Here is a 22237-nt window from a genome sequence, read left to right on the forward strand (position 1 = left end):
AAGAACAAAGAAAATCTGAAGCCAGTAGGAGGAAAAAGAAATCATAAAGATCAGATTAGAAATAAATGAAATGGAAGTGAAGAAAACAATAGCAATGATAAATAAAAGCAAAAATTGGTTCTTTGAGAAGATAAACAAAATTGATAAATCTTTAGCCAGGTGCCTCAAGAGAAAAAGGGAGAGGACACAAATCAATGAAACTAATAATGAAAAAGCAGAAATCACAACGGACACCATAGAAATACAAAGGATCATAAGAGACTACTAAAAGCAACTATATGCCAATAAATTGGACAACCTGAAAGAAACGGACAAATTCTAGAAAGGTACAACCTTCCAAGGTTGAACCAGGAAGCCTTAGAAAGTATTAGCAGACCAATCACATGTAATGAAATTGAAACCGCAATTTAAAATCTTCTAACAAATAAAAGTCCATGACCAGATGGCTTCACAGGCAGATTCTATCAAACATTTGGAGAACAGCTAACACTGTACCTTCTCAAACTCTTTCAAAACATTGCAGAAGGAGGAACACTCCCAAATTTGGTCTATGAGGCCACTATCATCATCCTGATACCAAAATCAGACAAAGATATCTCACAAAATAAGAAAATTACAGACCAATATCACTGATGAACATAGATGCAAAAATTCCTCAACAAAATACTAGCCAACATTATGAAGGTTGGCTCAGGTCAAATTCAATTCTTTCTTACTACTGGTTAGAGAAAATACTGAGGAAAGAATGGGTGAAAGAGATCAAGATGTACAAACTTCCAGTTGCAAAGTAAGTGGGTCACAGGTAAGAAATACACAGAGTGAGGAATATATACAGTCAAAAGCTACATAATATCTTTGTATACTGACAGATGGTAACTGGACTTAGTGTAAGGATCATTTTGAAATATATAGAAATACCAAATCACTATGCCAGGTAATAGGAACTAAATTTTTAAATTGTTTTTACTTTTTTCTCCTTGAAGTATTTATAATGAAAAGGAAAATACATTTTAAAATTGGCTTTCCCTGAGAAACTATGGAAGTTAAGGGAACAGATAAACATTAACTATTTGAGTCAACAATTATTTTTAAATTCCAAACTGCCTGCTTTCACATCAATACTGAGAAAAGCTCATTGCTTCCTGTTTAATTATTATTAGAATCATTTTATGTAAATGTACTGAGGTTTGAAAATTCTTTGGCATTGCCCTTCTCTGGGATTGCAATGGAAACTGATATTTTTCAGTCCTGAGGTCACTGCTGAATTTTCCAAATTTGCTGGCATATTGAGTGCAACACTTTCACAGCATCATCTTTTAGGATTTGAAATAGTTCAGCTGGAATTCCATCACCTCCACTATCTTTATTTGCAGTTATGCTTCCTAAGGCCCACTTGACTTCACACTCCAGGTTGTCTGGCTCTAGGTGAGTGACCACCCCATCATGGTTATCCCAGTCAGTAAGAAAATAACTTTTTTTTGTCTATTTCTTCAGTGTATTCTCACCTCTTCCAACAACACAAGAGATGACTCTACACATGGAAAACACCCGATGGTCAATACCAAAATCAGATTGATTATATTCTTTGCAGCTGAAGATGGAGAAGCTCTATACAGTCAGCAAAAACAAGACTGGGAGGTGAGTGTGGTTCAGATTATGAACTCCTTATTGCAAAATTCAGACTTAAATTGAAGAAACTAGGGAAAACCACTAGGCCATTCAGGTATGACCTATAATCAAATCCCTTATGATTATACAGTAGAAGTGACAAATAGATTCAAGGGATTAGATCTGATAGACAGAACACCTGAAGAACTATGGATGGAAGTTTGTGACATTGTATAGGAGGTGGTAATCAAAACCATCCCCAAGAAAAAGAAATGCAAAAAGCCAAAATGGTTGTCTGAGGAGGCCTTACGAATAGCTGAGAAAATAAGCAAAAGGCAAAGAGAAAAGGAAAGATACACTCATCTGAATACAGAGTTCCAAAGAATAGCAAGGAGAGATAAGAAAGTCTTCTAAAGTGAACAGTGCAAAGAAATAGAGGAAAACAATAGAATGGCAAAGACTAGAGATCTCTTCAAGAAAGTTAGAGATACCAAGGGAACATTTCATCCAAAGATGGGCACAATAAAGGACAGAAATGGTATGGACCTAACAGAAGCAGAAGATATTAAAAGGGATGGCAAGAATTCACAGAAGAACAAAAGAGATCTTAATGACCCAAATAACTATGATGGTGTGATCACTCACCTAGAGCCAGACATCCTGGAGTGTGAAATCAAGTGAGCCTTAGGAAGCATCACTACAAACAAAGATAGTGGAGGTGATGGAATTCCAGCTGAACTGTTTCAAATCCTAAAAGATGATGCTGTGAAAATGCTGTACTAAATATGCCAGCAAATTTGGGAAACTCAGCAGTGGCCACAGGACTGGAAAAGATCAGTTTTCATTCCAATCCCAAAGAAAGTTCAAACTATCGCACAACTGCACCCATCTCAAATGCTAGCAAAGTAATGCTCAAAATTCTCCAAACTAGGCTTCAACAGTATGTGAACTGAGCTTCCAGATGTTCAAGCTAGATTTAGAAAAGGCATAGGAACCAGAAATCAAATTGCCAACATCCGCTGGATCATAAAAAAAGCAAGCGAATTCCAAAATAACATCTACTTCTGCTTCACTGACTACACTAAAGCCTTTGATTGTGTGGATCACAACAAACTGTGGAAAATTCTGAAAGAGATGGGAATACCAGACCACTTTACCTGCCTCTTGAGAAATCTATATGCAGGTCAAGAAGCAACAGTTAGAACTGGTCATGTAGCAATGGACTGGTTCCAATTGGGAAAGGAGTACATCAAGGCTGTATATTGTCACCCTGCTTATTTAACTTGTATGCAGAGTACATCACGCAAAATGCCAGGCTGGATGAACCACAAGCTGGAATCAAGATTGCCGGGAGAAATATCAACAATCTCAGATATGCAGATGACCCTTATGGCAGAAAGCAAAGAAGAACTAAAGAGCCTCTTGATGAAGGTGAAAGAGGGGAGTGAAAAAGCTGGCTTAAAATTCAACATTCAAAAAAGGTCATGGCATCTGGTCCCATCACTTCATGACAAATAGATGGGGAAACAATGGAAACAGTGACAGACTTTATTTTCTTTGGCTCCAAAATCACTGCAGACAGTGACTGCAGCCATGAAATTAAAAGATTCTTGCTTCTTGGAAGAAAAGCTATGACCAAACTAGACAGCATATTAAAAAGCAGGCATCACTTTGCCAGCAAAGGTCTGTATAGTCAAACTATGGTTTTTCCAGTAGTCATGTATGGATGTGAGGGTTGGACTATAAAGAAGGCTGAGTGCCAAAGAACTGATGCTTTTGAACTGATGCTAAAGCTGAACCTCCAATACTTTGGCCACCTGATGGGAAAAGCTGACTCATTAGAAAAGAGTCTGATGCTGGGAAAGATTGAAGGTAGGAGGAGAAGTGGACAACAGAGAATGAGATGGTTGGATGGTATCACCGACTCAATGGACATGATTTTGAGCCTACTCCAGGAGATAGCGAAGGACAGGGAAGCCTGGCGTGCTGCAGTTCAAGGGGTTGCAGAGTTGGACATGGCTGAGTGACTGAACAAAAACAACAAAACTCTTTCCACCTCTTCTTAACTTCTTCTGCTTCTATTAGGTCTTTACTGTTTCTGTCCTTTATTGTGCCCATCTTTGCATGAAATTGTACCTTGATATCTCCAATTCTCTTAAAGAGATTTCTAGTCTTTGCCATTCTATTATTTTCCTCTTTCTTTGCATTGTTCACTTAAGGAGGCCTTCTTTTCTCTCTTTGCTATTCTCTGGAACTCTGCATTCAGTTGGGTATTTTTTCCTTTCTCCCTTGACTTTGGCTTTTCTTAATTTCTCAGCTATTTGTACAGCCTCCTCAGACAACCACTTTGCCTTCTTGCATTTTTTTCTTTCAGTTGCTTTTGGTCCCTGTCTCCTGTACAATGTTATGAATCTCTGTCCATAATTCTTCAGGCACTCTATCGACCAGATCTAAACCTTTGAATCTATTGGTCGCCTCTATGGTATGATCCTCGGTGATCAATACAAGGAAATAGAGGAAAACAACAGAATGGGGAAGACTAGGGATCTCTTCAAGAAAATTAGAGATACCAGGGGAACATTTCATGCAAAGATGGGCTCGATAAAGGACAGAAATGGTATGGACCTAACAGAAGCAGAAGATATTAAGAAGAGGTGGCAAGAATACACAGAAGAACTGTACAAAAAAGATCTTCACGACCCAGATAATCCCAATGGTGTGATCACTGACCTAGAGCCAGACATCCTGGAATGTGAAGTCAAGTGGGCCTTAGAAAGCATCACTACGAACAAGCAAGTGGAGGTGATGGAATTCCAGTTGAGCTGTTTCAAATCCTGAAAGATGATGCCATGAAAGTGCTGCACTCAATATGCCAGCAAATTTGGAAAACTCAGTAGTGGCCACAGGACTGGAAAAGGTCAGTTTTCAATCCAATCCCAAAGAAAGGCAATGCCAAAGAATGCTCAAACTACCACACAATTGCACTCATCTCACACGCTAGTAAAGTAATGCTCAAAATTCTCCAAGCCAGGCTTCAGCAATATGTGAACCGTGAACTTCCTGATGTTGAAGCTGGTTTTAGAAAAGGCAGAGGAACCAGAGATCAAATTGCCAACATCCGCTGGATCATGGAAAAAGCAAGAGAGTTCCAGAAAAACATCTATTTCTGCTTTATTGACTATGCCAAAGCCTTTGACTGTGTGGATCACAATAAACTGTGGAAAATTCTGAAAGAGATGGGAATACCAGACCACCTGACCTGCCTCTTGAGAAACCTATATGCAGGTCAGGAAGCAACAGTTAGAACTGGACATGGAACAACAGACTGGTTCCAAATAGGAAAAGGAGTACATCAAGGCTGTATATTGTCACCCTGCTTATTTAACTTATATGTAGAGTACATCATGAGAAATGCTGGGCTGGATGAAGCACAAGCTGGGATTAAGATTTCCAGGAGAAATATCAATAACCTCAGATATGCAGATGACACCAACCTTATGGCAGAAAGTGAAGAGGAACTAAAAAGCCTCTTGATGAAAGTGAAAGAGGAGAGTGAAAAGATTGGCTTAAAGCTCAACATTCAGAAAACTAAGATCATGGCACCTGGTCTCATCACTTCATGGGAAATAGATGGAGAAACAGTGGAAGCAGTGTCAGACTTTATTTTTTTGGGCTCCAAAATCACTGCAGATGGTGACTGCAGCCATGAAATTAAAAGACGCTTACTCCTTGGAAGGAAAGTATGACCTACCCAGATAGCATATTAAAAAGCAGAGATATTACTTTGCCAACAAAGGTCTGTCTAGTTAAGGCTATGGTTTTTCCAGTGGTCATGTATGGATGTGAGAGTTGGACTGTGAGGAAAGCTGAGCACCGAAGAATTGATGCTTTTGAACTGTGGTGTTGGAGAAGACTCTTGTGAGTCCCTTGGACTGCAAGGAGATCCAACCAGTCCAACCTAAAGGAGACCAGTCCTGGGTGTTCATTGGAAGGACTGATGCTGAAGCTGAAACTCCAATACTTTGGCCACCTCATGTGAAGTGTTGATTCATTGGAAAAGACCCTGATGCTGGGAGGGATTGGGGGCAGGAGGAGAAGTGGACAACAAAGGATGAGATGGCTGGATGGCATCACCAACTCGATGCACATGAGTTTGGGTGAATTCCGGGAGTTGGTGATGGACAGGGAGGCCTGGCGTGCTGCGATTCATGGGGTCACAGAGTTGGGCTTGACTGAGTGACTGAACTGATCTGAACTGATGGTATAATCATAAGGGATTTGATTTAGGTCAAACCTGAATGGTTTTTCCTATTTTCTTCAGTTCAAGCCTGCGTTTGGCAATAAGGGGCTGATGATCTGAGCTGCAGTGAGCTCCAGGTCTTGTGTTTATGGACTGTATAGAGCTTCTCCATCTTCGTCTGTAATGGATATAATCAATCTAATTTTGGTATTGACTATCTGGTGATGTCCATGTGTAGAGCCAAAGAATGTTCAAACTACCTTACAACTGTGCTCATATCACATGCTAGAAAGGTTATGTTCAAAATTCTTCAAGCTAGGCTTCAGCAGTATGTGAACTGAGAACTTCCAGATGTATAAGCTAGATTTAGAAAAGGCAAAGGAACCAGAGATTATATTGCCAATATTTCTTGGATCATAGAGAAAGCAAGGGAATTTCAGAAAAGCATCTACTTATGCTTTATTGAGTACATTAAAATCTTTGATTGTGTGGTTCACAATAAACTGTGGAAAATTCTTGAAGAGATGGGAATACCAGACCACCTTACTTATCTCCTAAGAAACCTGTATGCAGGTCAAGAAGCAACAGTTAGAAACAGATATAGAACAACAGACTGGTTCAAAATGATAAAGGAGTACACCAAGGCTGTATATTGTCATCTTGCTTATTTAATGTATATGTAGAGTACATCATGGGAAATGCCAGCCTGGATAACTCAAGCTGGAATCAAGATTACCAGGAGAAATATCAGCAACCTCAGATATGCAGATAATACCACTGTAATGGCAGAAAGTGAAGAGGAACTAAAGGGCATCTTGATGAAGGTGAAATAGAGTGAAAAGCCTAGATTACAATTCAACATTCAAAAAACTAAGATCATGGCATCCGGTCCCATCACTTCATGGCATATAGAAGAGGAAAAAGTGGAAGCAGTGACATATTATATTTTATTGGGCTCCAAAATCACTGTAGATGGTGACTGTAGCTGTGATAATAAAAGATGCTTGCTCCTGGGAGGGAAAGCTGTGACAAACCTAGACAGAGTATTAAAAAGCAGAGACATCACTTTGCCGACAAAGGTCCATATAGTAAAAGCTCTGCTTTTTCCAGTAGTCACGTATGGACGTGAGAGTTGGACCATAAAGAAGGCTGTTGTTGCTTTCTAACTGCTGAGTCATGGCTGACTCTTTGCAACCCCATAATCTGTAGCCAGCCAGGCTCTTCTTTTCATGGGATTCTCCAGATAAGAACCCTGGAGTGAGTTGCCATTTCTTTCTTCAAAAAGAAGGCTGAGCACTGAAGAATTGATGCTTTCAAATTTTGGTGCTGGAGAAGACTCTTGAGAGTCCCTTGGACTGCAAGGAGATCAAACTAGTCAATTCCACAAGAAATCAACTCTGAATAGTCATTGGAAGGACTGATGCTGAAGCTGAAGTTCCAATACTTTGGCCACCTGATGTGAAGTACTGTCCTATTGGAAAAGCCCCTGATGCTGGGAAAGATTGTAGGCAAAAGGAGAAGAGGATGGAGGACGACAAAATGGTTAGATAGCATCACTGACTCAATGAACGTGAATCTGAGTAAACTCCGGGAGATGGTGAAGGACAAGGAAGTCTGGCTGCTGTGGTCTATGTGGTTGCAGAGTTGGACATGACTTAGCAAGTGAACACACACACTTATCTAGCTGCTGCTGCTGCTGCTAATTCGCTTCAGTCGTGTCTGACTCTGTGCGACCCCATAGACGGTAGCCCACCAGGCTGTGCCATCCCTGGGATTCTCCAGGCAAAAACACTGGAGTGGGTTGCCATTTCCTTTTCCACGTATCTAGCTACTATGTCTTTTATAAGTTATTAATGCCTTAGCAACTGTATCGACTGTACTACTGTTAATGGTTTTATTTCTTTCTTTCCTTTTTCTGTTTTTACAAATAAATTGATTTAAAATCATTGGGAAATGCTTAAAAACATACTAGCCAACAGAATCCAATAGTACATTAAAAGGATTATACACCATGATCAAGTGGGATTTATCCCAGAAATATACACAAATCTTTCAATGTACACAAGTCAATCAGTGTGATAGTCTATGCAGTGATAGACCATATTAACAAATTAAAGAATAAAAACCATATGATCATCTCAATAGACGCAGAGAAAGCTTTTCACAAAATTCAACAACCATCTATGATACTCTCCAGGAACTGAGCACACAGGGAAACTCAACATAATAAATGCAATATATAACAAACATCATTTTCAATGGCGAAAAACTGAAAGCATTTCCCCTAATATCAGGAACAAGACAAAGAATGTCCATTCTCATCAACATTGTTTTGGAAGTCCTTGCCATGGATATTAGAGAAGAAAAAGAAATAAAAGGAATCCAAGTTGGAAAAGAAGAAGTAAAACTGTCATTATTTTCAGATGACATGATACTATATATGTAGAAAATCCTAAGATGCCACCAGAAAACTACTGGACATAGTCAGTGAATTTGGTAAAGTTGTAGGATACAAAATTAATGCATAGAAATCTGCTGCATTCCTACACACTAATAACAAAACCAACTTAATAAGGCAAAAGACCTGTATTCCAAAAACTATAAAACACGAATGAAAATCAAGGAGGACACAAACAGATGGAGAGAAATATGATGTTCTTGAATTGAAAGAATCAATATAATGAAAATGAGTATATTGCCTAAAGCAAACTACAGATTCCATGGAATTCCTATCAAATTACCAATGGCATTCTTCATAGAATTAGAAAAAAAATTTTTTACAGTCTGTATGAAAACACCCCAAAGAGCCAAAGTAATCTTGAGAAAGAAAAATGGAGCTAGAGGATTCAGGCTTCCAAACTTCAAACTATACTGCAAAGCTACAGTAATCAAGACAGTATGGTACTGGTACAAAAACAGAGAAATAGATCCATGGTACAGGATAGAAAGCCCATAAGTTAACCCATGCACCTATGGTCACCTAATCTATGACAAAGGAGGCAAAAATATACAGTGGAGAAAAGATAGCCTCTTCAATAAGTGGTGCCGGGAAATCTAGACAGCCACATGTAAAATAATGAAATTAGAATACTCCCTAACATCATACTGGAAAAGGCAATGGCACCCCACTCCAGTACTCTTGCCTGGAAAATCCCATGGTTGGAGGAGCGTGGTAGGCTGCAGTCCATGGGGTCGCTAAGAGTCGGACACAACTGAGCGACTTCACTTTCACTTTTCACTTCCATGCATTGGAGAAGGAAATGGCAACCCACTCCAGTGTTCTTGTCTGGAGAATCCCTGGGACAGGGGAGCCTAATGGGCTGCTGTCTATGGGGTCACACGACTGAAGCAACTTAGCAGCAGCAGCAGCAGCAACATCATACACAAAAGTAAACTTAAAACGGATTAAAGACCTAAATGTAAGTCCAGACACTATAAAACTCTTAGAGGAAAACATAGAGGAAACACTCTTTGACATAAATCACAGCAAGATCTTTTTTTGCAAACAAGTTCTTGCACCTTCTAGAATAATGAAAATGTAAAAAGAAAAATAAACAAATGGGACCTAATTAAACTTAAAAGTTTTTTCACAGGAAAGGAAACCATGAACAAAATGAAAAGACAACCCTCAGAATGGGTAAAGGAAAAAAAGTGTTAGTCGCTGAGTCGCGTTCAACTCTTTGTGACCCCATGGACTGTAGCCCACCAGGCTCCTCTATCCATGGGATTTTCCAGGCAAGTATGCTGGAGTGGGTTGCCATTTTCTTCTACAGGGGACCTTCCAAGCCCAGGGGTTGAACCTGACTCTTACATTGCAGTCATGTCTGACTCTTTGCAACCCCATGGACTATACAGTCGATGGAATTCTCTATGCCAGAATACTGGAGTGGGTAGTCTTTCCCTTCTCCAGAGGATCTTCCCAACCCAGCGATTGAACCCAGGTCTCCTGCATTGCAGGTGGATTCTTCACCGGCTGAGCTACAAGGGAAGCCCAAGAATACTGGAGTGGGTAGCCTATCCCTTCTCTAGTGGATCTTCCTGACCCAGGAATCAAACTGGGGTCTCCAGGATTGCAGGTAGATTCTTTACCAACTGAGCTATCAGGGAAACCCTCCTGCATTGCAGGCACATTCTTTATCATCTGAGCCACCAGGGAAACTCCAGTAGAATGGGTAAAAATATTTGCAAATTAAGCAACAAAGGATTAATATAGACAAATAGAGCAGAAAGGGAAATTAATATATACAAATAAATTAATACATACAAATATTAGCTATATACATAGCTAATATGTATATTAATATATACAATATATAGAAAATAATATATTAATTTATATAATTAATTAATAATTTTATATACTATTAATAATAATTAACATATACAAATATACAAATTATATATATGTAATTAATATATACAAATAATATCTCCAAAATATACAAACAGCTCATGAAGCTCAACATAAAAGAAAAAAATCCGATCAAAAAATGAGTGGAAGACCTAAATAGACATCTCTCCAAAGACATATAGATGGCCAAAAGACACATGAAAAGATGCTGAATATCAGTAATTATTAGAGAAATACTAAATCAAAACTACAAAGAGGTATCAACGCACACCAGTCAGAATTGTCATCATCAAAAAGTCCATAAGTAATAAATGCTGGAGAGAGTGTGGAAAAAAAAGAATTGGTATAGCCACTACGGAGAACAGTATGGAGTTTCCTTAAAAAATTAAACATAGAACTACCATATGACCCAGCAATCCCACTACTGGTTATATACCCTGAGAAAACCATAACTGAAAAAGACACATGTACCCCAATGTTCATTGTAGCACTATTTACAATAGCCAGGCCATGGAAGCAACCTAGATGGCCATCAACAGGTGAATGAATAAGAAGATGTGGTCATATTATACAATGGCCTATTACTCAGCCATAAAAAGGAATGAATTTGAGTCAGCTGAATTGAGATGATGAACCTAGAGCCTGTTATACAGAGTGAAGTAGGTCAAAAGAGAAAAACAAATACTGTATATTAATGTATATATATATATAATCTTGCATATATATATATATATGAGAAAAATTGAAGGATGTGCACTCAGTTTCCAGAGAGAACACCAAAATTGTAACTGGTTGCTGAACAACCATCAACAGGAGGATGTTGGAACCCACCAAAAAGATACCCCATGTCCAAGGACAAAGGAGAAGCCACAATAAGACAGTAGAGAGGGTGCAATCATGTTTAAAATCAAACCTCATACCCGCCAAAGACTCTTGGAGGGCCCAGACAAAACCTTGTGTGCACCAGGACTCAGGGAAAGAAGCAGTGATCGCACAGGAGACTAAGCCAGACCTGCCTGTTAGTGTCTGAGGGTCCCCTGTGGAAGCACGGGTCAGCAGTGGCCAGTCTCAGGGACAGGGGCACTGGCAGCAGCAGTCCTGGGAGGCATGGCATGTGGCATAAATCCTCTTGGAGGAGGTCGCCATCAACCTTACCAAAGAGCCAATGGGTGGGCGATCTACAAACTGGAGAACAATTATACCAAAGAAGTTCTTGCACTGTTATGAAAGCTCCAGGCCCTACAACAGACTTCCCCAACCTGGGGATTCAGCAAAGAGACTGAATATTCCCAGGGAATTTGCAGGTCAATGGGATTTGATTACAGAACTTCCACAGAACAGGGAAAACAAACTCTTGGAGGGCAGAGACAAAACCTTGTGTGTACCAGGACCCAAGAGAAAGGAGCAGAGACCCCCCGAGAGACTCAGCCAGACTTGCCTGTGAGAGTCTGGGAGTCTCCAGCAGAGGCGTGGGTCGACAGTGGCTGGTCTCAGGATCGGGGCATTGGCAGCAGTAGTCCTGGGAGGTGCAGCATGCTGGCATAAGTCCTCTTGGAAGAGGTCGCCATTACCCCTACCATAGAGCCTAGAGCCTACCATAGAGCCTATAGCCAACCATAGAGACTGCAGACTCTAGGACTGGGCTGTCTCAGGCCAAACCACAGAGAAGGAGCACAGCCTCAGCCATCAGCAGAAAATTGCATTGAAGATTTACTGAGCATCACCTTACCCACCAGAGCAAGACCCAGTTTTCCCCACAAGTCCCTCCCATCAGGAAGCTTGCACAAGCCTTTTGCCCTCATCAGAGGGCGGACAGAATGAAAACCACAATCACGGAAAACTAACCAAAATGATCACATGGACCACAGCCTCCTTGGGTAACTCAATGAAACAATGAATCAGGCCATGTTGGGCCACCCAAGACAGATAGGTCATGGTACAGAGATGTGATAAAATGTGGTCCACTGGAGAAGGGAATGGCAAACCACTTCAGCATTCTTGCCTTGAAAACCCCTTGGACAGTATGAAAAGGCAAAAAAGATATGACACTGAAGGATGAGACCCCACCCCCCAGGTCTGTAGGAGTCCAGTGTGCTACTGGAGGAGAGTGGAGAAATATCTCCAGGAGGAATGAAGAGGCTGAGCAAAAGCAAAAATGACACCCAGGTGTGGATGTGTCCGTAAAGTCCGATGCTGTAAAGAACAATATTGCATAGGAACCTGGAATGTTAGGTCCATGAATCAAGGTAAATTGGAAGTGGTCAAACAGGAGATGGCAAGAGTGAACATCAACTTGTTAGGAATCAGTGAACTAAAATGGACGGAATGGTCAAATTTAATTCAGATGACCATTATATCTACTATTGTGGGCAAGAATTTCTTAGAAGAAATGCCATGTGGACAGAATGAAGGCAAAACCACGTGATCATCTTGATTCAGAAAGAGCATTTGATGTAATCTAGTACCCTTTTTCGGAGAAGGCAATGGCACCCCACTCCAGTACTCTTGCCTGGAGAATCCCATGGGTGGAGGAGTCTGGTGGGCTGCAGTCCATGGGGTCGCTAAGAGTCAGATACGACTGAGCGACTTCCCTTTCACTTTTCACTTTCATGCATTGGAGAAGGAAATGGCAACCCACTCCAGTGTTCTTGCCTGGAGAATCCCAGGGACAGGGGAGCCTGGTGGGCTGCCGTCTATGAGGTCACACAGAGTCAGACACGACTGAAGTGACTTAGCAGAAGTAGCAGCAGTACCCTTTTCATGATACAAACACTCAACAGATTAGGAATAGAAGACAATCTCCTTAACCCAATACAGGGAAGTTATGAAAAACTCACAACTAGCATCATGTACTCAATGGTGAAAGACTAAAAGCTCTCCCTCTAAGATCAGGAAGAAGACAAGGGTACCCACTCTCATTGCTCATACTCAACATAGTACTGGAAGTGCTAGCCAGAGCAATTAGGCAAGAAAAAGAAAGAAAAGGCATCCAAATTGGAAAGCAAAAAGCAAAAACATTTCTATTCACAGATGACTTGATCTCATATATAGAAAACTCTAAAGAATCTACACAAACTCTCACAGCTAATGAAAAAAGTAATCAAATTTGCAGGAGACAGGATCAAAACACAAAAATCAACTGTACTTCTACACATAGTGAACAATTTGAAAAGGAATGAAATGATTTCATTTATAATAGCATCAAAAGAATAAAATACTTAGGAATGCCTTAACCAAAGATGCATGAGACTCATTCATTGAAAACTATAAAACACTGCTGAAAAATTAAGGAAGACCTAAACAAATGGAAAAATCCCATGTTCATGGACTAGAAGACAATAGTGTTAAGATGGCAATACTTCTCAAACTAATATACAGATTCAATGCAATCTCCATTAAAATTCAAAAAACCTTTTTTTGCAGAAATGAAAAAATAACCCTAAAATTCATATGGAATTGTAAGGGATTCTCCAAAAGCCAAAACAAGCAAAGCCAAAGCAATTGTAAAATAAAATAAAGTTGGAGAACTTATACTTCCCAACTCTAAAGCATACTATAAAACTATAGAAATCAAAATAGTGTTGTACTGGAAGAATGGTAGACCAATGGAATAGAACTGAAAGTCCAGAAATAAACCCAGACATCCGTGGACAATTGATTTTTAGCCAGGGTGCCAAGACTATTCAATAGGGGAGAGACTAGTCTTTTGAACAGATGGTGCTGAAATAATTGGTTTCCCACATGCAAAAGAATTTAGCTGGCTTGACACTTAACTTCTCACTATATACAAAAATTCACTAAAAATAGATCAAAGACCTAAATGTAAGAAGTAAAACTATAAAACTCTTAGGAGAAAACATAAGTGTAAAACTTCATAACTGTAGATTAGGCAATGTTTACTTTGATGTGATATCTAAATAGGTAAATTGAATGTCATCAAAATTTAAAACTTCTGTACATCGAAGGACCCTGTCATAAAAGTGAAAAGACAATCTATAAAGGGAGAAGATATTTGAAAATTATATTTCTGATAAGTGTCTAGTGTTAGATATTGCAAAACTAATACAATTATGTAAAGTTTAAAAATAAAATAAAAATTTAAAAAAAATAAATAAATAAAGAACTCCGACAACTCAACAATAGAAACATAAACAACCCAATTAAAAACTGGGCAAAGGACTTGCATAGACATTTCTCCAAAGAAGACACTCAGATGTTCAACAATCCCATGAAAAGATGTTCAACAATCCCATGAAAAGATGCTCAACATCATTAGTCATAAGGGATGTGCAAATAAAAATTACAGTGAGACATCACTTCAGATCCACTGGGAGGGCTAAAGGAGAAAAAAATAAAGAATAACAAACATTGGCAATAATGCGGAGAAACTGGAACCCTCTTGTGTTGCTGGTGGGAGAGCAAATGGTGCGGTTGCTGTGGAAAAAGAGTTTGGTAATTCCTCAAAACACAGAATTACAATGCAATTCTACTTCTAGGAATATACCCAGAAGAATTGAAAAACAGGTGTTCAGATACTTGAAATATCAGCATTATTCACAACAGAGAATAAAAGGCTTGAAACAACCTAATTGTCCATCAACAGATGATTGGATAAATAAAATGTGATCCATCCGTACAATGGAATATAATTCAGCCATAAAAAGGAATACAGTACCAAAACATACTACGGGTGGATGCATCTTGAAAACATTATGCTCAGTGAAAGAAGCCTCTCTCCCTCTTTCTCTTTTTCTCTCTCCCTCTTTCTCTTGTTCTCTCTCCCTCCCTCTTTCCTCACTTGCTGGAGGGCCCAGCCACTGCATTTAAGCGAACCCAGGTCATGTGCAGAAGCAGCAGGGGCCACCAGGCATGTAAGAGAGATGAGGATCAGCTCGTCTCTCTGTCTCTTGTTACCAGAGACCGGCCCTGCCTACTGCATCTCCCCACACTGCAGATGTTGGGACCGACAACACATGATTATTATTGTTTAAACTCCTATGTCTTGTTCAAATTTGCTCTTCCCCAAGAGTTAACCAACACCCAGCCTGCCAGATCTTCCTCTTCTTCCCGGGCTCCAGGACCCTGGATAACTTCTGCTGTGTGCCTCTCTGATCCCCAACCCTCACCCTTTTTGTGTGTGTTTTCTGTTTGTTTTTGTATTTTCTCTCTAAGACCTGCCTGAAGTCCTAGCTTCTTCAGGAAAACTGCAGTGGTTAATCCTGTCCCCGTGAAACTGTGTAACTGTTTTTGGGAAAGGGGAAGCAGGAGGAATCTCTGTGTGATCCTATACCCTTCCCGAACTCCAGGAGCACCCTCCAGAGTGGGTGAGCATTGGAAAGGACCCACACAGGCAATCCCTATAGTAACGAGCACTGCCCCCTGACTGGAAGTGCTGTTCCTATGCTTGAGCACAGGTGAGAAACAGAGGCAGAAAGGAAATGAACTGGCTTGTGCCCACTCCCACTGAGGGGGAAGCTGGTTTGAGCCCTGCTGCACCCACTTCCCTGGGCTGCCACCTCTGCCTGGCTAGCCATGATGGGTACCACCTGTACCTTTGTCCAGCACGGGGCCAAAGATGGCCAGGCTGTTGTTGATGGTGGTGCAATTCCAACGGCGGCCACGGAACTGGTGTTGGCACTCCTGGATGCTGATTTTGATGCCCTCTGCCACGCTGGGCATGATCTCCACGTAGTTCCGGCAGAAACGCAGCTGCTTGGGTACTAAGCCTGGGATGCTGGCGCAGAGGATGGGCTGTGTCCCCAGGGATGAGTACTGGGGCCCAACAGCCAGGGACCTGGGGGAGGACAAGGAGGCCTGGTTAGTAGGGGAAGTGCCCTTGTGGCCCATGAACCGGGAGCAGGAGTCAGGCCTATCCTAGGTGAACTTTCTTTGGAGGATGCACACAGGCCCTTCCTTCCCTTGGGCAAGATGTGCTTCCACCATGGAAGAAGCCTGTCCCTGTCCTGTACCTGACACTTGGCATGAAACATCGTGATGTGCACGTGGATTGACAGAAAAGAAATCAAGGAAGTGGTGGAGGCTTCCCTGCTTCTCTGCACAACTGCAGGGGTCCTGGCTCCAATGGTGTGGAGATAGCAGCACCCTGAAACAGTTCAGGAACACAGAGAACAGAACTCAAGGATACAGATGATGCTGAGTCAGTACAGGGGCTGCCCAGAGGAGGTGCTGCTGGGTCTGTGGCAGGAGGACAATCACTTCTAGAGCAGTGTGAGATAGGGCATGTTGTTGTTCAGTAGCTAAGTCACGTCCAGCTCAGGGACTGCAGCATGCCGGGCTCCCCTGTCCTTCACTATCTCCTGGAGTTGCTCAAGTCCATGTCCATTGAGTCAATGATGCTATCTAACCATCTTATCATCTGCCATCCTCTTCTACGCCTATCCTCAATTTTTCCCAGCCTCAGGGTCTTTTCCAGTGAGTCAGCTCTCCGCATCAGGTGGCCAAAGTATTGGAGCTTCAGCATCAGTCCTTCCAATGAATATTTATGGTTGATTTCCTTTAGGATTGACTGGTTTGAGCTCCTTGCGGTCCAAGGGACTCTCAAGAGTCTTCTCCAGCACCACAATTTGAAGGCATCAATTCTTCAGTGCTCAGCTTTTTTTATGGTCCAACTCTCACATCTGTACATGACTACTGGAAAAACCATAGCTTTGACTATACGGACTGTTATCAACAAGGTGACGTCTTTGTTCTTTAATATGCTGTCTAGGTGTCATAGCTTTCCTTTCAAGGAGCAAGTGTCTTTCAATTTCATGGCTGCAGTCCCTGTCCGAAGTAATTTTGGAGCCCAAGAAAGGAAAATCTGTCACTGCTTCCACTTTCCCCCTTCTGTATGCCATGAAGTGATGGGACCAGATGCCATGATCTTAGTTTTTTGAATGTTGAATTTCAAGCCAGTTTTTTCACTCTCCTCTTTCATCTTCATCAAGAGGCTCTTTAGTTCCTCTCTGCTTTCTGCCGTTAGAGTGGAGTTAGAGATGGGGCACCCTGAAGGAGGGCATGGCAACCCACTCCAATATTCTTGCTTGGAGAATCCCATGGACAGAGCAGCCTGGTGGGCTACAGTCCATGGGGTCACCAAGAGTCAGACATGACTGAAGCGACTTAGCACACACACACACACACAGAGATGGGGCACAGCAGTGGGTAAATAAATCATATAGGTGAAAATCACTACTGAACTCATGCCCACCATTCCAGCAGGCTTTTGGCTATTTACTCAGCAGATATAAAAGCTTATGTACACAATAAGATGTGCTCAAGAATATTCACAGGGCTGTGATCATCAGAGAAAAACTTGGAAACCACCAAAGGAGGCATCCACAGAAGCATGGATGAACAGTGTTGACTCTTGCAGAGGAATGCTACATGGAAATAGGAGTGGTCTGCTGCTGCAAAGGTCAGGGATCTCCCTGGCAGCGAGCTTAAGAGAGACCTGATACAGTGTGGGTGACCACGAATCCTCTGATGGAGACCAAGGCCCAGCAACACCGTGGATAGATACAGAAATCAGGATAGTTTCCTCATTCTCAGGGGAGGTCTGGCCTGACCGAAAGGCGGCATGAGAAAATGTATCTCAGGCTGTGCTTTGCCAAATGGTTCCCACTCACCACATGTGCCAATTTAATTTAAGCAAAATGACAAAAAATGAGAGAAAAGTTTGGTTTCTTAGTCACACTAGCTAGACATGACCTGTGGTTACCATGTTGGATGGTTAAATATAAGAACATTTTGGTCCCTGCGGAAAGTTCTACTGGACTACTAGGGTCTGGGGTGAAGGAGGTGCTCTGTGTTTGATGGGGCTGTTGGTTACACACATGTTTATGTGTCGCAACTGATTGAAATGTGGTCATGTTACTATTCGTGATTGTTGTTCAGTCACTCAGTTGTGTCAGACTCTTTGCAACCCCATGGACTGAAGCATGTCAGGCTTGCTTGTCCTTCACTATCTCCTGGAGTTTGCTCAAACTCATGTCCATTGAGTCAATGGTGCCATCCAACCATCTCATCCTCTGTCATCCCCTTCTCCTCCTGCCCTCAATCTTTCTCAGCATCAGGGTCTTTTCCAATGAGTCAGCTCTTTGCATCAGGTGGCCAAAGTATTGGAGCTTCAGCTTCAGCATCAGTCCTTCCAATGAATATTCAGGGTTGATTTCCTTTAGGATGGACAGGTTTGATTAGCCCTTGATTTCAGAGGAAGAACCATCTGGCTCTTTCCAGGGCAGAGGGAATGAGCTTCCCCAACCCCATGGTGACACGCTGTTGTATCTGCCCAGTTGGATGGATAACCATGATTCTGTCATCTGTGGGAGCATCTGTGTTTGTAGGGTGATGGGCTCTTGTCAGTAGAGCTCTGCTTGGCTCCTGTGTCTCAATGCTTCCTTCACCCCTGGGTGGAAGCTCCATGTGAACGACTGTGTGGCCACTGCTACTTTTTGGGGCCATCTGTTGAAGCCTGCCTCCCATCAACCACGGATATCACAAAGGCTCTTCAGGGTCTCTCAGAAAGGGCCATGAAAATGTTTAGGATGGTAGGAGAAGACCAACGCACGGGAGGCCCTGTGGACCTAGGAGGACCACGGGGTGTGGGGTGGCTCTGTGCTTTCTTCGTTGGTCCCCAGAGATCTGCTCACTCTCTGGGCAGTACAGGTGTTGCCCGTGCTCACCCGGCCTTTAGCCACAGCGCTCTCTCCTCCTCCAAGTGTCCCATCTCCTCCTCCCACTGGGGTTTCTGCTGTGGTGTGGCCCAGACCCCTCTGCCTGGCAAGATGGTCCCTGCTTATCTGGTAGGTTTCTCTGGTGGGATTCAGGTGGAAATGTCTGTTTCCCTTTCCTTTATTTGGTGGCTGACTTTGTGAACATTTCAGCTGGACCCACAGAGTTTCCTCTTGTTCAGCATCTGCTCTCTCCTGGAGGGTTAGGCATGCCTAAGAACATGGGACAGAGGCTTCTGTGTTCCTCAGCAAGCCGCACACCTGTACTATGATGCTTTCAGTAAATCCCACTCTGAGTCTAACCCAGATCCATCCATCTGTGGTGAGAATGAGAGGAAACAGGAATCACCGTTTCTCAGAGAAACAAACCTACCCTCTGGAAATACAAATCAGACCCTAACATCTTTCCCTCTTTGTCTCCAAAATCTCCAGAGGCCGCCTTGCCTCAAGGCACACAACCCATGCCCTTCAGCACCCAGAGACACCTCATTGGATGACTCGGAGAGAACACCTCCTCATTGCACAGTCCTGTGAGATCTGTCCTGTGAGATCTGTCCAGCTCCATCCTCTCACACTCTGCCAGCCCCCTGCTTCTGCCGCACCAGGCTCTGGGCACAGTTCCTGTCTCCACCCATCTCTCCGTCAATGTGGGAATTTGTCCCACGAATCTTTGTGGCCACAGTTCAGCTCAGTTCAGTCACTCAGTCGTGTCCGACTCTTTGCGACCCCATGGACTGCAGCACGCCAGGCCTCCCTGTCCATCACCAACTCCCAGAGTTTACTCAAACTCATGTCCATGGAGTCAGTGATGCCATCCAACCATCTCATCATCTGTCGTCCCCTTCTCCTCCCGCCTTCAATCTTTCCCAGCATCAGGGTCTTTTCAAATGAGTCAGTTCTTTGCATCAGGTGGCCAAAGTATTGGAGTTTCAGCTTCAACACCAGTCCTTCCAATGAACATTCAGGGCTGATTTCCTTTAGGATGGACTGGTTGGATCTCCTTGCAGTCCAAGGGACTCTCAAGAGTCTTCTCCAACACCACAGTTCAAAGGCATCAATTCTTCGGCACTCAGCTTTCTTTATAGTCAAACTCTCACATCCATACATGACTACGGGGAAAATCATAGCCTTGACTAGATGGACCTTTGTTGGCAAAGTAATGTCTCTGCTTTTTAATATCCTGTCTAGGTTGTTCATAGCTTTTCTTCCAAGGAGTAAGCATCTTTTTATTTCGTGGCTGCAGTCACCATCTGCAGTGATTTTGGAGCCCAAAAAGATAAAGTCTGCCACTGTTTCCAGTGTTTCCCCATCTATTTGCCATGAAGTGATGGGACCAGATGCCATGATCTTAATATTTTCTGAATATTGAGCTTTAAGCCAACTTTTCCACTCTTCTCTTTCACTTTCATCAAGAGGCTTTTTAGTTCCTCTTCACTTTCTGCCATAAGGGTGGTGTCATTTGCATATCTGAGGTTATTGATATTTCTCCCGGCGATCTTGATTCCAGCTTGTGCTTCATCCAGCCCAGCGTTTCTCATGATGTACTCTGCATAGAAGTTAAATAAGCAGGGTGACAATATACAGCCTTGACGTACTCCTTTCCCTATTTGGAACCAGTCTGTTGTTCCATGTCCAGTTCTAACTGTTGCTTCCTGACCTGCATACAGATTTCTCAAGAGGCAGACAAGGTGGTCTGGTATTCCCATTTCTTTGAGAATTTTCCAGTTTGTGGTGACCCGTATAGTCAAAGGCTTTGGCATAGTCAATAAAGCAGAAATAGATGTTTTTCTGTAACTCTCTTGCTTTTTCAACAATCCAACGGGTATTGGCAATTTGATCTCTGGTTCCTCTGCCTTTTCTAAAACCAATTTGAATATTTGGAAGTTCACGGTTCACATATTGTTGAAGCCTGGCTTGAAGAATTTTGAGAATTACCTTATTAGCATGTGAATGAGTACAATTGTGTGGTAGTTTGAGTATTCTTTGGCATTGCCTTTCTTTGGGACTGGAATGAAAACTGACCTTTTCCAGTCCCATGGCCACTGCTGATTTTTCCAAATTTGCTGGCATATTGAGTGCAGTACTTTCATAGCATCATCTTTTAGGATTTGAAATAGCTCAACTGGAATTCCATCACCTCCACTAGCTTTGTTCATAGTGATCCTTCCTAAAGCCCACTTGACTTCACATTCCAGGATGTCTGGCTCTAGGTGAGTGATCATATCATTGTGATTATCTGGGTCATGAAGATCTTTTTTGTATAGTTCCTTTGTGTATTCTTGAAGGAGAATATCCCACGTGGGGTAGGAGATACCCCATGCCCAAGGGCAAAGAAGAAGCCCCGGCAAGATGGTAGGAGGGGCGAATTCATCTTTAGAATCAAACCCCATTCCCACCAGAGACGCTCAGAGGGCTCAAACAAACTTTGTGTGCATCAGGACCCAGGGACCCCACAGAGACTGAGACAGAACTCCGTGTCCACACAGAGTCCCTTTTATCCCCCACAATGCCCCTGCCATCCTGTGTGAGCATCACCCTCTATACCTCCCCACTGCAGCACTTATGCAGTTCTATATTCAGTTAGCTGGCTGAGGAGAGGGCAACTTCTTTTTTTTTTTTTTTTTTTAAAGTCTGAAATGATTTTATTTTATTTTTTTTTTCAAAAGATACTTTCAATGAATATCTATTACAGAATTGACAGCTTTAATTTTTCAGCACTTTATTTTTTTTTTTTTGATAAATTTAACGCCTTTTATTGCCATACCTCATTTTACTGTGCTTTGCTTTAGTGAGCTTTATAGATACATGTTTTGTTTTGTTTTGTTTTTTTCCTTGTTAATTTTCTGTTTAGTTGATCGAGGGCAACTTCTTGAAGTCCTGAACACAGGGTTTCCCAAGTTTGGTATCCTCTCATCCTGTGCCCATTCTGCCCACTGTTTCTGGGCAACCTCTATCCTGGGCAACCTCTATCCTGGGCTTGCTCTTCCTTCCTGATCAAGTGCATCTCTTACGAGTTAAAACCTATCTTTCCCTGGGGAATGTCCACGACACCATGCATCCACGGGCTCAAGTGGAGCTGAGCCTTCTTTTCATGGGTGGCCATCTCTAGTGCCCCCATTTCTAGGGAAAACCTGAAGCCTCCAAACCAGACTCCGGGTCTCCTGGGTCCCTCTCACATCTGTGCCCTAATATCTGACACCCGCCCCTGGGTGCAGTCTCCATCCTGTACATCCTCATGCCAAAACCCAGCCATGACCTCACAGCACATATCACAGACATCCCCATGGCCCTGCCTGAGTCTGTATT

General features: G+C 42.3%; 1 protein-coding gene across 1 annotated transcript in view; it reads right to left on the reverse strand.

Annotated features, from left to right (window-relative positions):
- WNT3A (Wnt family member 3A) overlaps window positions 1–19566 on the reverse strand; it is a 51466-nt gene extending 31900 nt beyond the window's left edge. The window contains exons 1-2 of the mRNA XM_070792199.1: window positions 19505–19566; window positions 15752–15993 (exon numbers count right to left, since the gene is read on the reverse strand). Of these exons, the coding sequence (XP_070648300.1) occupies window positions 15752–15993; window positions 19505–19566 (304 nt within the window). The remainder of the gene's footprint in view (window positions 1–15751; window positions 15994–19504) is intronic.
- Window positions 19567–22237: the final 2671 nt, after the last annotated feature.

Source organism: Bos indicus, chromosome 7 (genome assembly GCF_029378745.1).
Source record: "Bos indicus isolate NIAB-ARS_2022 breed Sahiwal x Tharparkar chromosome 7, NIAB-ARS_B.indTharparkar_mat_pri_1.0, whole genome shotgun sequence".
NCBI classification, from domain to species: Eukaryota; Metazoa; Chordata; class Mammalia; order Artiodactyla; family Bovidae; genus Bos; species Bos indicus.